The 17,018-nt window shown below is 45.7% G+C and overlaps 2 protein-coding genes across 10 annotated transcripts in view; one reads left to right on the plus strand and one right to left on the minus strand.

Annotated features, from left to right (window-relative positions):
* Nucleotides 1-2,873, plus strand: part of LOC110521552 (formin-binding protein 1-like) — a 73,414-nt gene extending 70,541 nt beyond the window's left edge. For 3 of the 4 annotated variants that reach the window (XM_021599169.2, XM_021599166.2, XM_021599167.2), the window contains one exon: nt 243-2,873. In XM_021599169.2, the coding sequence (XP_021454844.2) occupies nt 243-421 (179 nt within the window). In that variant the 3' untranslated portion in view covers nt 422-2,873. The remainder of the gene's footprint in view (nt 1-242) is intronic. The other variant, XM_021599168.2, reaches the window with a different exon arrangement.
* LOC110521551 (breast cancer anti-estrogen resistance protein 3) overlaps nt 720-17,018 on the minus strand; it is a 97,045-nt gene continuing 80,746 nt past the window's right edge. For 4 of the 6 annotated variants that reach the window (XM_021599165.2, XM_036969086.1, XM_036969087.1 and 1 more), the window contains 9 exons: nt 14,845-14,973; nt 11,377-11,822; nt 10,678-10,778; nt 9,408-10,171; nt 7,625-7,740; nt 7,339-7,510; nt 6,689-6,800; nt 6,398-6,604; nt 720-6,132 (listed from right to left, as the gene is read on the minus strand). In XM_021599165.2, the coding sequence (XP_021454840.2) occupies nt 5,957-6,132; nt 6,398-6,604; nt 6,689-6,800; nt 7,339-7,510; nt 7,625-7,740; nt 9,408-10,171; nt 10,678-10,778; nt 11,377-11,822; nt 14,845-14,973 (2,223 nt within the window). In that variant the 3' untranslated portion in view covers nt 720-5,956. The remainder of the gene's footprint in view (nt 6,133-6,397; nt 6,605-6,688; nt 6,801-7,338; nt 7,511-7,624; nt 7,741-9,407; nt 10,172-10,677; nt 10,779-11,376; nt 11,823-14,844; nt 14,974-17,018) is intronic. The other 2 variants (XR_002473164.2, XR_002473166.2) reach the window with 2 other exon arrangements.

Consider the following 17,018-nt stretch of genomic DNA (forward strand, 5'->3'; position numbering starts at 1 on the left):
ACACTGGATATTGACTCAAACACTGGAGCAGTTTTTAGCATTTGCATGAATGTGAATATGGCATGTTAATGATGTGATGTGATATTCCTGTAAGGTGGTTATTTGTGCACTAACAGAATGTCTCTGGTCTGTGTTGTGGTTCTTTCTCTGTGCGCTAACAGAATGTCTCTGGTCTGTGTTGTGGTTCTTTCTCTGTGCGCTAACAGAATGTCTCTGGTCTGTGTTGTGCTGTTGACCCCCAGGTCAGAATGAGGGAACACTGTTGATGAAGGAGGACGACGTGCTGTACATCATCGAGGAGGACAAGGGCGACGGCTGGACGCGAGCCAGGAAGCAGAGCGGAGAGGAGGGCTATGTGCCCACGTCCTACGTGGAGATCGCCATGGAGAAGAACAGCAAAGGTGCAGTCACCTACATCTGATCTGACCACCTGCATGGACTCATATTATAAGCCCTCTTCCTCTGGGGAATGCTGGTCCGAACAGCAAGTCCTCTTTGTTCACTGTGTGAGCTCACGGACAAACAAACACTCTACAGTCCTGCTATTGTCGTGACCCTCTAGGAGCTCAGTATCAATGAATTAAGCCATGTGTGTCTGTAGGACGACGTATCCATAGCCATGCTCTATGGCAAGGGGACTCATCACCCCTTAGGCCTGATTATTTTATTTAATATTTCAAAAGTGATTTGTTGTTTTTAGTTCATGTATCTTTTTTTTATTTTTTTAAGGTAGATGATAAAATGCTCTTCTGGTTTTAAGATCTTTCTACTTTGGATCAAAGTGATTTGGAAAATAGGAAAAGTGACGTATACAGATTTGACCCATTGTATTGTCTATATGTTATCACTCAGCTGTTGTGAGCCTGGTATGTTAAGTACTCTGCTCCACCTATTAAGACAGGAATGCAGTAATACGTCCCGGTAAGGAGTGGCCTAGTTTGTGCCTATATGACTCATATTTCCCACCACCATACTACCCTTTAAGATAATTGTACACTTCTTCTCTCTTCCTTTGATTTGTATGTGTGTGTGTCACAACAATGCTGCCCTCTGGTGGTCAGGGCTATATTACACCCAGGGGCGTGGTTCTTCACTGTGTACTACTTACTGTCCGCTATCTGTCTCTGTCCTAGGGGTGGGGGTCGGTACAGTAACTCCTCTCCTTTCTCTCTCTCTCTCCTGTTGGACTGCAGGTTCCTGAGTGGAGCAGTGTGGCGAGGTCTTTGGTGGAGGGTACATGCTGAGTCTGGTGGAGCTAGTGGCAGGCAGGGCTTGACTTGGGAGGGGAGGGGGTTGGCAGGTCACATGTTTGCATGCACACATCCATGGCCATTAACATCATTCCATAGCAGTGAAGATTCCTGAGGTGGTAGCTATGCCTCTATAGGAGGGGAGTGTTCTTCTAAACTGTCTATACACAACACAGAGTAACCAATCCACTGCAGCATACCAGCAAGATCAGGGACCAGGGAGGGGGCTTATAGTTAGCGACTCACAACATCTTTTATAATGAGAGATAAGCAATGAACACACTACTACTCCACTATTACGTATCTCTTAATGTTGTATTTCTGCTCTTCAGGCAACATCCAGCACTAACAGCCTGCCTTGTTGTCGCATTGTTACATTCTCATTCCGTTGTTGGGAATGTCTGCCTGTCTGTGCTACTCGCCTGCGGTCGCCTTACCTTAACGTGCTTCAGCATGTCTGTAATATGAACTGTCATTACGTCATACGGGAAGGAATGCAGCGTCTTGTATGTAACTCTGTGGTTGCCCTCGCCGCCCGTTGGTTCACTTCTAATCTTCCTGTCTTGTCTCCTTCATTCATCCACGATTTTGGTTTCTTTTGTCTCTCCGTTTCTTTTCTTTCTGTGTTAATCAAAACATTCCCATCATGCCGTGTGTGTGTTGAGCGTCACCTCTGTCGTGCTGTTGTTCAGGATCTCATGTGGCACGGCCACTCAGATCAGCGTAGGAGCAGTACTTCTCTAGAAACAGCATGCCTGCCCTTACACTACCACTTCATCCCCTCCTCCTCAACCCTGCACCAGCACCGCAGACTGGAGAAAGGCAGCATGCCAGCAGAGGGCCCTCCTCCCTCACCAGCCAGTCATCACACAGCAGCTCAGGCTAGGAAACCTCCTCCCTCACCAGCCAGTCATCACACAGCAGCTCAGGCTAGGAAACCTCCTCCCTCACCAGCCAGTCATCACACAGCAGCTCAGGCTAGGAAACCTGGAGGCTGAGCTGAGACAAATGACTGGGCATCAACCCGCAATTCAACAACAACACTCCAAATCTCCTTGCAGTCTCTGCCTTAATACTAACTCTGGGAGTGGGGATGGACCTGCTGATTGCTCTTCCATCACTCTCTGCCGCACACAAGGGCTCCAACCGACAGTCTACGGTGGCTTGCTGTGGTGCTCCTCTGGGCCCCACCCAGACTCCTGCCGCGTCTCTTCTCCTCGGTCTTACAGGAGCATCCTGGGGCTTTGCTGCGTGCGGTCTCCACGTGAAAGAGTGTTGCATTCCCATACCGTTCCTGTTTCAAGCGCATATTATAATTGTGAATGTGATTATACATATGTATGCGTACTAATGTGTGTATGCATATACGTAGTTTGTTTTATTACTAAATTGTATGTATTAACATCTCTTTTATTTCATGCTGAATGTGTTTTTATTGTGACTTTTTATAGGGATTTTAATCAGATGAATGACTCACTTCTCAGAATCGTGCCGTGCCGTTAGCTCAAAGTAACCATGCATTGTTGTCAGAACATCCTTCTGAATAGGGACATGGTCTTCACTGATGCACTTTTGCCCTATAGCATTTGAATCGAATATCAATGAATAAATGAATGAATGAAATGGACTCTGTATGCTACCTTTTGTACAAATGTAAGGTGACCACTATGTTATTATAGGAGGTGTAGAGTTCAGAACTACCACAAAATAAAGGCATTTACTGTAGCTAGCCGTGTAAATGCTTTTGATACTAACCCTCTTGAATTGAATGAATTTGAAAGTGAATTGAATTTGCATATGAGCATAATTGACATGGTGAGTGATTGGACTTTAATCAAAGAAGTTAAGTAGCTTTTATGAGACTGACACAGCGTTTTACCCTTGGCAGGGTATAATATTCACCATTAAAAACAACTTTTTCTGCTGTAAATCTGATGGTCCCACTCTGAAATGCTTATACGAGCAGTGCTTTAGTTCTTCATCAATACTTAAAGCTGTGAAAGTGACATTGTTATCATATCATGATATGCTCATCTTACTTGAACTGTACCTCTGAACTTCCTAAAGAACCCCATGTTCGTACTTCCATTGGATGTCTTGATTAAGACCGATCTGCTTCGTTGATTTAATGTGCACTAACAAAGCTCATGCAGATCAAATGGAACAGTGCATGTTATATAAATCCTGTGATTTTTAGTTTATCATGTAAATTCCATTGCCTGCATGAATGCTCTCATTTGAATCATCACTCCTCTCTTGTTGAACTGGTTAATAGGTGTGTTATCAGAAAGTGGGGGTTGGAATCCTCCCTTTCGTTTCAGTGAAATTCCCTTGAATGGCTTTCAGGGCATGAAGGTGCATGCTTGACTCAACATTTCTGGAGCTTACAGCAAATATGTATTGACCCTACCCTACAATATCATCCAATATCTAGAACATGGCATTGTAGATCTCTAAATCAGGAAAAGCTGTCATGGTGTAAGTAGTTGATTTGAATATGAAGCACCGTAACCCATTAATTTCAGCAGTGTGTGTGTCTGGCTATCCTTCATTCGTAGGATTTTGACATGCTTGTCTCTAATGGCCTAAAACAGTGCTAACCGTATTCTTGGCACCGTGGTGCAAGTGGCCTTCAGTGGTGACAAAGTATGACGATAGATAATGCTGTAGGTTTTTCACTAGCAACCACATTTAAAAATGTGATTTTCACTTTGGATTAAAACTGTGAGCTAAATCATATCCATTATGCTGTAATTCTGATCATTATGCAAAAAAACCTCCTAACAATATGCTTTAAGATGATATAAAGAATTCACGCATATCACGGCAAGGAGCAAATTGTGTTATCTACCAACCTAGCTGAGTTGGCATGGTAGCAAATTCATTTAATTGCAAAAAGTAGATATGATAATCTCACTGTTGACTCTTATTTTAACACATTGTAATAATCAATGGCAGTACTTCTACTTCTTCATGTTGTTGTGCACATCTCTTTACTTTTTCATGTTGTCAAGACACTTTGTGGGGGGGGGGAATCTGTTTTTTTCTCATTGTTCTAATAAAACAAACACATGAACATACCAAAGAACATTTAGCATCTTATTGAAGCCTTCATTAGGGTTGTAAAATTCCCTGGTTTTCCAAAAATCCTGGTTGGACTATTCTGGATTTTCGGCTTATTCCCTCCTAATTTACACAGGGCTGGATTCAATCTGTATCGCATAAGATCCATGTTCAAATATAAAGGTGATTTCCAACTGAGACGACATTGCAGTGTTTCCCGTCAATACAGTCTCCACCTTTTTCCATTTCAATCCAGCAAGAACTCTGATCTTCCACAATACTTGTGTGATATGGATGGAACCCAGACCATTGTTTTTCATCATAATACTTACTGTGAACTCTGATCTTCCACAATACTTGTGTGATATGGATGGAATCCAGACCATTTTCTTGCATCATAATACTTACTGTGAACTCTGATCTTCCACAATACTTGTGTGATATGGATGGAACCCAGACCATTTTCTTGCATCATAATACTTACTGTGAACTCTGATCTTCCACAATACTTGTGTGATATGGATGGAATCCAGACCATTTTCTTGCATCATAATACTTACTGTGAAATGTTCCACGGTTGTTGTTGTTACTCAGACACCATGTAATTTCTTCATCTATTTATTCATTTCTTGACAATAATTCATATAAAGATATTATACTCAACTCTATTTACAAGTCAATATTTAAGAGGGAAATATATTACAGTCTAGCATTCACATGATTATGTATTATGTACACCATTCAGGATTATCCAGATGAACTCATACCATCTGAGGAACATGGAACACACAGTCGAAGATCTAGTTAATGTACATACAGTATATAGTATTGAAGATATACGGTTAAACTGCCTCTATTGTATAGCGACCAATCGTTTTCCTCCTTCTACTTCTGTCTCGTCATTCTATGTTCTCCTTTCAAAGTCATTGTTGTACCGTTATAACAAGGGTGTACAATCACTACTTTAGTGACACATTCATACATACATTTCCATCTGACAAACACTTTCAGAAACACTTCTTGAGTCCTCTCTGTGGTCGGTGTGTGTTCCAGTCTAACATACAGTAGGATGACTAAGGACCAGGGTCAAAGGGCTACACTACCATATATGGTGTAAATGCCCCCCTCCTAACCTGGGTGACAGTCTGTTTGTGCAATTGTGCCAACTCCCTGACACTCATTGTCATGCCATTGGCAACGGAGTATTTTTTTTTTTTTAATAAAAAAATTACCTTTATTTAACTAGGCAAGACAAATTCTTAGTTACAATGACAGCCTACCGGGGAACAATGTGTTAACTGCCTTGTTCAGGGGCAGAATGACAGATTATTACCTTGTCAGCTCGGGGATTCGATCCAGCAACCTTTCAGTTACTGGCCCAACGCTCTAACCACTAGGCTACCTGCCGACCCCAAATAGTGGGCAAGAGCACAAACAGATCTGGGACCAGGCAACCCCCCCCCCGTCCTGCGTCAAGGAGGGACATTTTTCCCCTTCATATCAGCACACTCAGATCGGTGTCCTGCCAAGGATGAGTTCCAAATGGATCTGACTCACTCCAGTGGACAGGTTGGGAAAGGACAGCGGTCTCGCTCTGTAACAATCTTCCTCATCCTCTCTCTTAACCAGCCTGACTGTCCTGTTCAGAGTTCTGTGTGTTTGACCGCTGGCTCTAGCTTCCTGGACAGAGCAGTCAGGATGAGTGTGAACTTGTCGTATCTCTCCGTCTGGTTGACAGCCGCCCCTCTGCTGCCCCACAGCAGACGCAGCTGGAAGTCTGTTTTACAGATCTCCAACAGATCCTCATCAGCCTGGAAATCTGTAGCCAGAAAGAACACATTATCATTGGCCTTGTAACTCATCATACCTGCCGAGACATGCAGAATGGCATTTGGTATAGTGTGAAAAACGCTAAGGGCAAATGTGAATACAGGTCGTTTTGGACAAGAGTATTTGCATAGCAATTAATTTGGACAACTGTTAGATGTGTATCTAGCGGTGGGCGTGTATCTAGCGGTGGGCGTGTATCTAGCGGTGGGCGTGTATCTAGCAGTAGGTGTGTATCTAGCGGTGGAGTGCATTACCTTGCAGGACTCGTTCAGTGTTGGCGGTGTATGAGTCAGCATTGTGTGCCACGCTGCGAGCCTCCTCCAGGTGGCGTAGCAGGATTTCACAGCCCTGGTCGTTGCTCTCCCACAGCTCCATGCCCTCGAACGCCACCGCCGGGCGCTCCATGAGCATCAGCAGTGGCATCAGTAGAGGCACTGTGGTGCCAGTCAGGGGCATGTCCACTAAACACACACACAGGGACACGGTCAGAGACTACAGCCACTATCACACAACTACAACTGAAGGCTCCAATGATGTGCATTTACCTGTTCCTTCATACAGTCCCTTGTAAAATGGCTTGAGAGACTTCTCGTATATGATGGCAGTCTGAGTGTACTTCCTCCTCAGCATGGTCCAGGTCTGGTCTAACCGTGTGATCTGTGGTCAAGCGCAGTGTTAGGAAACAAACACCACAATATCTCCAGGAATCTCCGCTTACACCTGCAGCCCTTTACACTCGTACCTGTATACATGTTGAAAAGGGCAGATTTGGACACTGATAGATGCCTAAATTGGAACGCAGTGGCTGTACAGTAACGCCAGTGAAACCTCTCACTCAAACCCCTTGTCATTTTTTGTCTATGTTGCACCTACCGCACATTTTCCAGGAATATTCTTATGTTACTGAATGTATCCAGAGTATTTTCAGATTTCGTGATCAACAAATACAGCGAAAGGTACAGTAAATGTAAAATGCACATAAAATCAACAGTGTGATGTTATGATTCAGTCTGGTCAGGTGAACTGTAACCTGTTCCCTTTCAATTGCTACCATGGTTATGCATATGCTTTCCATATGTCTTCTGTAAGAAACATTTCAATTTAGCCAACTCCCACGAGGGTGAATGGTTAAAGACTCAACTCAGACCATGTGGTGGACCGTGTCTTGTGTGTCCAGTTGTATTGAGTGGGGTACCTGAGGCATGTCCAGTGCTTTCATGATGGAGGAGAAGGCGTACAGGTCCCCCATGGAGTCCTTCAGTTCTAGAGCCACCATGATGATACGGTTCAGTGTGGCGCTCCGCTCCTCCAGACTTCCTGTGCAGCCCAGGATGTCCACGGCAACCCCGATGGCCATGGTGTGGTGCCTGGGTTACACGACAAAAAGTTCAGTCATAAGTCCCTCGAACCTTTTGCGTCTACATGAGGAGTCCCTAGTACCCGAGGAGGAGTGCCAGGTGGATTTGGGGGTGTGTGTTTACCTTTCCATCAGGTCTTGCCGCAGCTGCCTGCCGTGGGGTAAGGTCACCAGCTCCAGACCAGAGGACACACCCATTTGACCTTTCGCCTCCTCAGAGATGCCATGTACCCTAGCAACCTGTCAGGTACACCATTTTTGTTGTTGCATTAATGTGGTTTTAGAAGTGTTTTTAGTATGGTCATGCTTGGGGAAATCGTTGATCATTAGCTCCTTCTGACTGAATTAAAGAAGAGACACCTCAAAGCCACATCTACATAACTGTGTACTCTAGCTGTCTTTAACAGCGCTGGGAACATGTTTCCCTCAGACTAGACACCTCAAAGCCACATCTACATAACTGTGTACTCTAGCTGTCTTTAACAACGCTGGGAACATGTTTCCCTCAGACTAGACACCTCAAAGCCACATCTACATAACTGTGTACTCTAGCTGTCTTTAACAACGCTGGGAACATGTTTCCCTCAGACTAGACACCTCAAAGCCACATCTACATAACTGTGTACTCTAGCTGTCTTTAACAGCGCTGGGAACATGTTTCCCTCAGACTAGACACCTCAAAGCCACATCTACATAACTGTGTACTCTAGCTGTCTTTAACAACGCTGGGAACATGTTTCCCTCAGACTAGACACCTCAAAGCCACATCTACATAACTGTGTACTCTAGCTGTCTTTAACAACGCTGGGAACATGTTTCCCTCAGACTAGACACCTCAAAGCCACATCTACATAACTGTGTACTCTAGCTGTCTTTAACAACGCTGGGAACATGTTTCCCTCAGACTAGACACCCAGGATTTGGCTGCAGATCATTTTTGGTGCGTCTTACTAAAGTTAAATTCACTGGTTTTGGTTTTGCACCTTATGTGGTGTAGCAGACAGACATATAAGACACCTGACTGTAAAAGGCCAAATACCAACGAGAGGAAATGAATGAAATACCAGTCTCTGATGCCCTTGGTGTGCCTGGCTGTTTCTAGCCCCTAAGTTAGATGTTGCTGAATGAGGCCTGAATCCAAACACCAAAAAAATCAAAAAAGAATCCAAAAAACCAAAACCAAAAGAACCAAAAGAATCCAAAAAAATTCATCACACTGTCCTGCAAATTTACACTGAGTGCACAAAACATTAAGAACACCTGCTCTTTGCATCAGACTGACCAAATGAAAGCTAGGATCCCTTATTTATATGTCACTTGTTAAATCCACTTCAATCAGTGTAGATGAAGGTGAGGAGACAGGTTAAAGTAGGATTTTTAAACCTCGAGACCAGTGAAACATGGATCGAGGATGTGTGCCATTCAGAAGGTGAATAGGAAAGACAAAATATTTAAGTGCCTTTGAATGAGGTATCGTCTGGTGGTAGGTTCCAGGCGCACCGGTTTGTGTCAAGAACTGCAAAACTGCTGGGTTTTTCACACTCAACACTTTCCCATGTGTATCAAGAATTGTCCACCACCCAAAGGACATCCAGCCAACTTGACACAACTGTGGGAAGCATTGGAGTCAACATGGGCCAGCATCCATGTGGAACACTTTCAACACCATGTAGAGTCCATGCCCTGATGAATTGAGGCAAAAAGGGGCGTGGTGTAACTCAATATTAGGAAGGTGTTGCTAATGTTTGGAATTCTCGGTGTATATAATCAATTCATGATGTACACTGAAATTTGAGTTATGATCTCTGTTTGGGATTCAGCCCAGAGTGTTCAGACATCTGGTAGGACTAGTGGTGTGGTGAACGTAATGTGGGTACGGTGTGTAGAGGGACAGTACAATGCAGTACCTGGCAGTCTGCCATGAGGATGTGTTTGGCGATGATGTGATGGTCTTTATGGACCAGCAGCTCTTTGGCTCTCTTCAGTACACTCATCTCGAGGGGTTTGTTCTCTGCAGGCAGCAGCCTCGACTCAAACTCCCCCGGCCGGAACGCAGACGCAGTCTCAAACACCGGCCGTTGGAAGCTTCTCTCCTTCTCCTCCACAGTCTCCTCTATCTCTTCCATCCCTCCTTTTCCACCTCCTTCCACCTCCTCTTTGCTGCCATTCTCCAGGGCTTCGATGGCGTGGTGGTAGGAGCTGCGGTCCAATCTGCTCCTCTGGCTCTCCTCCGTCCTCAGCCTCTCTACGTAGCTGTTGTTGTTGGGCTGGGGCCCTGGGGCTGGGGCCTGGAGCCTGTCCAACTCTGCTGGGCTGCAGGGGCTGAGTTCACAGTAATTCACTTCTGGGCTGGGGGGCTGCAGAGGCTGGAGAGCCTGGATCACATGCTGCTTCTTGGGTTTCAGTGGGGGTACAGGGGGGCCCTGGGCTGGGGCAGCCAGGGGCTGCAGACGTGGGGAGTGGGGCATCCTGATGGAGGGCACCTTGCTGGGCTTAGGGGGCGGCTTGGGGCAGAGCTGGCTGTCTGAGCCCCGTATGGCCTCCCCGGCCTGGGTCTCAAAGTCCATCCTCCTTGGCACGGTGGGGCTGAGTGCCGGCTCACTACCCGTCCTGAATACTGGAGACTTGGGGCTTGGCTGGTGCTCCATGAGCTGGGGCTGGGGCCTGGAGCCTGGGGAGAGGGTGAGCGAGTAAACATCATTATTTAAACCTGCACACTGCAGCCTAGCAACACCACACAGCTAGAGCCATGCTGTGTTCTGTAGCTGCTGACTGGGAGTCCTGCTGTCTATTTGAAGTCTGACTGCATAGAAAGCTTAATTACATTGTCAGTCACAGAATGGAATGCAGCTTTTTGAATCTCTCTGATCTCTCGTCTCTTTTATTCCAAAGACTCAGACTTCAAGCGCATCTATCGATTCCCATTTCAACTTTTATCTGTAATCCTTTCAGAAATACATTTATCTTCATCTCCAGCTCATGTCACACTTTTCACTTCTGAGTTGAAAGTGTACAAAGCAACGTTTTGAAGAAGAAAATGTTTATATTTGCCTTTGAAATATTCCCACCCCTGTGCAAAGAGTGCATGTTCACGGAAACAAGGCTTTTGCAGGCTCGTCAGAGCTGTACATCCTCTGACTGCAGCATAATGAGTAAGAGAGCGGGGATGGTACATACCTAGCGGGAGGAAGCTCTCTGACTGGTGGGTTTTGAGGGGCCGTCGTCTCTCCTGAACGTGGTTCAGACACGCCGGCTGGCTTCCACACTTGTCTTTGTTCCTGATAGACAGAGAGTGAGGAAGAGAAGGAGAAAAGGAGTGTTCAGTTGGACTGATCCCTCTAGCTACCAACTGAGACATGGCTACTGGGCACACCACACCACTAACCCCTAGAGAAACCTGATACATTGTGTGCACTGTTTGTTATGTAAAATGGTACAGTGTAATTTGATGGGGTATTTTTTGTCCTAGTTTGCCTTGGTATTGTGCTCAGAGGTTGGTATTCTCCATCCAGGCTAAACACCACTCCTTATTTCACCTCAGGAATGGTTTATTGTAGACGTGTACTTATCTCTGTGACTCCCACATTAGTCTTACAAATTTGGAGTGCACGTGTTCGCATGTTAGGCTATACATGAAATTATACGGAGCCAATTCCATTTGGACAAACCCCCTACAAAATTATATTTTATAGCTACTTATAAGTTGCCGGCATATAAATGGCTGCAGAGGAAAATAAAGGGCACTTTATTGCTGTATTGGATCTAAATGGATCTTGCAGCATCAGCTAGCATCTCCATTGTAGCCTACGGCTCACAGACAATTTCCAACCACATACACGATGTACCGGCCTGAGCCTCTGTAGATAGCCTACTAACCTAAGCAGGTTCCCCCGTCCGAGGCTGTGGTCCTGGGTGTGTCCGTTCATGATGTTGAGGCTCAGGCGTTTAGATGTCTGGCTCTTCCTCTCGGGCAGGGTCAGGCCAGCTTCCACACGGACACAGGCCACACCATACTTCTCCTCTAGGCAGCGCAGGGGCAAGGCCCTATTGATGGGCTGGAAGACGATGGCCCCCACCGCCTCCGTCACTGGCTTCCTGTTGCCAACGTAGTAACGCACCAGGGCAGGCACGCTGTCGAAGCCCTCCTTCTCGAACAGGTACTGCACCCGGGAGTAAGCCTCATTCATGGCCACCACCTTCTTGTTGATCTTGAAGTGTTGCGGGCTATTCTTCCACTGGCAGGTCAGGACGTAGTTCCCAGGGCTGGACAGAGAGTCCCGGATCAGGAAGTCCCCATCTCTCTGGATCAGGTTCTCTGCCACCTGGACACCCAGAGGACACATGTTGAGCACACATACACACAGACATGTAGCTCACACACTTGGTTGTATTTTCAATATCACACAGTTAGAACTGTATCTAGTGTGTTTTCAGTTTGTCACACTTGTCTCACTGTTGGATTTGTGGCGACAGGCGCTCTACTCCCTCACTGAATGGCCTTCTCAGTAACATGCTTGGCTCACTGAATGTTTTCACTAGCACTACTGTTACTGTACTGTAACATCATGATACCTCCCAAAATGCTCTCTGAGTGCAGGCCACACAGCCAAACTGTAGGGTCAAATGACCAAAAGCCCCAGTGTTGCGTAGAAACTCAGTCATGTCACACATTGGTCTACACACTCCACTCATGTTGTTCTTCCAAACATTTAATTACCTTTTTAATTAAGATACTATTGAACTTAGTAATTATGTTTTGGTGTCGGAAGGTGGAGGGTTTTTAATTAAAAGTTTAAAAGCCCTCTTTTCACAATCTGGCCGCAGTAGCACCAGGAAGGAGCTTATTAAACCTTACTAGGATCACTAGGCAGCATGAATGCTGTTTTACCTTGTCCTTACGTAAAGTAAAGTCCCTGTTCTGCCGACGAGGTGCAGCATGTAAAGCTGAGCATGTGTGTGTTTACCAGTCTTATGCCATCCTGTCACATGCCCGCAAGGACAAGCTCAAACGAGCTCCATTTCTTATTCAGGTCCCATCTGTGATTTTACACACGAGGCGATGCTTTAAGATTTTAAACCCAGTTGACGCATTGAAAGTCATATGATTTATACCTCATGAAATAGCTCATTGAAATTGCGTTCCATATTACATCCATTAGCTATGCAAAGTTATTTATACATTTCTGACAGATAACCGTTGTGAAATGTTTTGTTGTGAAATTATATGGAAATTGAAAGTGTTTTCAAACAGCTATGCGTTTTTATTTTTACAGCAGGGAAAATCGTAACACAATCCCATTGCCAGCACAACTCGTTGAGCAACTTGAGTGGCCAGTGTTTTTCCTTGGGACATACATGCACTGTGACAACATTCACTATCCCTGATGCACTGGCATGGGGGGGGGACGGGGACTCCTCCATCACCAGAAGCTGCTGATGTGTTCTCTAATGGTAGAATGGGAGTTGACTGAGCTGGTCTTACTAGTTATAGTAGTTCTAGTTCAGAGACGCCCAGTCTTGTGGGTAAACAGGACAGTGTGTGCAGCTACTGTAACCAGGGACTGGCAGAGCCATTGTGACTCTCACAATGCCTAATGGAGGGCTGTGATACATGCTGGCTCACACCCCTTACAAGGTCACAACGTAAGACATGGAACAAGGCTGCAGGTCTCCCTGGCCTACATACACTCCACTGAGAGATACAGTAGGACGAAACCAGAAGGTGACAGGTGTACTGGGAAATGGGATGGGTGGCACAGTGAGCACAGATGAGCTTTTATCTTAGGGGTGATGATTAGACTGATAGAGGCGTGGTCCCTGGCAGATCAGTGGACGGCTATAACAGAAGATGTTAATAAATAGCATCATGTCATTTGATTGAACCCCTGTGTTGTTACCATCCAATTAAGACCTTTCGCTCTGTGTGTGTGTGCTGAGGCTGGGGTTCATGGACCGAGCTCTGTGTGTGTGTGCTGAGGCTGGGGTTCATGGACCGAGCTCTGTGGCCTGAGCTTTCACTACTAAGTGTGTGTCAGCGCCGCTCTGTTCACAGTGACAAGTTCTCAGTGACAAGCTCTTAGTGAGATACTGATGAAAGCACAAGGTTGAAATGAAGCCCATTTCAATGAACCATTCAGCCACAGTATGTCAAACTGACAGTGAGTCTGCCCTTTTGTCACTGAGCCTCACACAGCCTAATGGACTTAATACAGCCAGTGCTGTAGAACAGACCTGTCAAGATAAATACTTATTTCCGTTGTTGACTTGTCCTTATTTGTCTGATTCTGATCTGGCTCAACCAGTTTCAGACAAGTTGTTGCCTGAGAGTGAATCACAGGAAAAAACACAGTCTCTGATTTTACTACTCTGTGTACAAGCACTTATTTGAGCAGAGCTCTGGGTGTTGAGGTGGGTCATCATCAGTAACACTCCTCAGACATTACACCCCTGTGTTCAAAATCAGGCTCAGCCCCTAGAGCCCTTAAACTCAACTCTGGACCTCAAAGCCAGTTCCACTGTGTGTTTTTCTTCTGCTGTTCCTCTCTAATCAGGGGCTGATTTAGACCTGGTACATCAGGTGGGTGCAATTAATGATCAGGTAGAACAGAAAACCAACAGGCTCCTGACCTCCTAGGGTAATAGTTGAACACTGCTGCGCTAGTTGTCAGAGGGCAGGGATCTGTCACACTGTCACAGCCCCCTCCTAAGTCCAGACCCTCAGCCATGTAGCTTTTACTCTTCAGTCCACATGAAAGAGACACAGATCCCCTCTAGAAACCTCTAGTCACTGGGAGTTTTCACATATTTATGACAAGAGCTGCCTGCCAAAGTGTCTGAGCTCCCTGACTCCATTCACATAATACTCCAGTGTGACCAAACAAAGCATTGTGTTGGATGTCATTACAGAGATTTTTGGTTGAGCTTGTAAACGTGTCTGTCTGGCCAGCTGTCCTGCTCTGCGTGGGTATGCAAGATTTTGCATGGTTGCCATGTTTTCAGAGCGCCAGTGCTGTGATTCCTCCACAGGGTGGGAGTGACAGGCCCCTGAATGAAATCAGTGTGCAACTGGACACCCGGCCGTAGCTGTTGGCAACAGAGGAACCCCTCCCCTCTGCATGCTTTCATTGGGCTGGTCGTGTTTCACAGTAAGCCTCTCTTGGCTCCATCTCTTTATTTAAATATCCTCTTTCACAAAGAGCCAGCATGTGCCGCCGGCCACAAAAAAAATACTTTATCAAGAATCCTTTGACTCAAGCTAAATCATTGGACTCTAAAACAGGCATGGCAAACAGGCAGCTGAGTTGTCCCTCCAGAGAAAGAGAGAGAGTGTGTTTTTTTTTTTACCTGTCTGGGGATGGCACCATGGTACCAGGCGTGGCTGCGTGGTTCCTCACTGCCCAGCTTCAGCTCGTCTTCCAGCTCCTTGCGTAGTTTCTCCGGTGGGCCCTCCATGATGTACTTGTCCCTGGAGAACTGCACATAGACAGGAAGAACAGGCTCTTTCAGTACTGGTATCCTCACAGACATGGTTGCTGTACTGAGGGTGCACACTGTGTGCACTGCACTGGCTGTCTGCATCTATCTGTCGGTCTGTCTATGTACCGGTAAACCTTTGTAATATAACTCTCCCTCTACTGTTTCTAGCTACCTCTCACACACACTTTATTTTTCTCTCTCCCTCTCCCTCTCTGTCTTTTTTTCTGTGTAAGCATGTGTCATACAGAGCTCTCCTCCCCTCTTTGTTTCCTGGGCTGTAACTTCCCAGAGATGCACTATGCCGAAGGCTCCAATTGGCCGAGGGCTCTACCTGCCTCTGCTTTGACTGCTGTGTCATATCCTGGCCTTGTTGCCATGCCCCTCTGCCCTGTTCTGCCCCAGCAAGAGGCCTCCGGGTGGAGCAACAACACACTCACCTGAATACAGTGACACACACACTCATACACACACAGTCCACTATGCCAGGCTGCTGTGATTCACACTAGGATTTACAGTCTACTTGCATAGTTCAAAACACACATTGTGTCAGTCATATAACAAAAAAGGGGACATGGGATGACCTCATCTATGATAGCAGGTTCCTGCCAGGAAATACCTCTCAGGTTGATAATACAGAGACTCTTCTCAGTCCTGCTTTGAGGAAATCCTCTTTCACAATCAATAGACTTCCCCTCCACACTGTCTTCCTGCTTTGGCTTATATTTTCTAAACGCATTATAAAAGGGTTGGTCTGTTGCACAACTTGTCTGTCTGCCTGTAATATATGTCGTACTGAGTTAGACGTAATACTTCTGGAGACATAATGACATTTCCCTCCAGTGGCGCCACTTGTGGGGTTGAACCGAGCATCAGTTTTCCCCTCTTTTAACTAGAGGTCCGTTGGACCCAGAACAACAACGTTTTAAAACTCTGCTGCTTTTTAAACCAACCCCCTGGAGATGGCAGGCAGCATTAGACTGGGGGAAAGTACTGTAGCCATTGTGTTCTTCTGGGATGTTGGCACCCAATCTGCATCTTTCCAAAACACAATTTGAGCATTACAAGGGGCTGCCAAGACCTGGATCATAAAGAAATGTTGGGGGGGGGGAGTTGACTGGCAATTCAGCGTCAGCCCTAAGGGTGAGCAATGACCTGAAGGATTATGTTGTTAAATCAACTCAATACCTTCCTGCAGTAACCAATATTATACTTGGTTTTCTAATGCATTAACCGTACTTACCTAGTGCCGTCTTTGTCCCTGCACACTAAAACAATGGTATTTATGGCGGATATTGACATCACCAACAATAGCCTTGAGAACAGAAACTCTTCATAAAGCTCTGTTTTTCCCTTTAAAGGAATGGGACAGGAACACACCCATTTGTCCCCAACTAAAATAGCATGAGGCCTTCTTGTCATTGGCTAACTGTTCGGAATGTTCAGAATGCACAGTGTTTGGCTTCACTGACCACTTACAGAAGCACACACTGTATTGTGCTGCTCCTAACAGGCAATTTGCTACTACTGCTTAACCTAGGGCTAAATCTGTTAGGCTGCGCTCACCCTTGTCCCCAGAGAGAACATTTGAACTACTGTAAATTTCAGTTTTTCCTGTTGTTGTCGACTGAATTATATGCCAACTAAAACTGAATTAAAGGCTCCAGGAAAGGGTTTTATATTGGCAGGAGGCGGGTGGAGGGGGTAAGCATGGGAAACTCTAGCATGAGTTAATATGGCGCAATTTGTTTTACCAGAGAGCTAATTTAGCTACGGGTTGCTGCTTTATATATCTGTATACATCTTATTAGACCTGTTGGGGAGACAGTGGGCCTGCTGCTCATCAGATTCAAATAGGTTTTATGTGTTTCAAAGGCAAGTCTCAGACTTAATTGTGAGAGAGAGCGGGAGAGAGACTTCCTCAAGTGAGGATACAGATGACTGAGACTGAAACCGTCCAACATGAGAAAACATCCCAAATCCCTCCCCCCTTACAGACATACATGCTGAACTTAGAGTGGTGAGCAATGTATGTGAAGCACACA

The sequence above is a fragment of the Oncorhynchus mykiss genome, chromosome 30, assembly GCF_013265735.2.
Source record: "Oncorhynchus mykiss isolate Arlee chromosome 30, USDA_OmykA_1.1, whole genome shotgun sequence".
In the NCBI taxonomy this organism is placed as follows: Eukaryota; Metazoa; Chordata; class Actinopteri; order Salmoniformes; family Salmonidae; genus Oncorhynchus; species Oncorhynchus mykiss.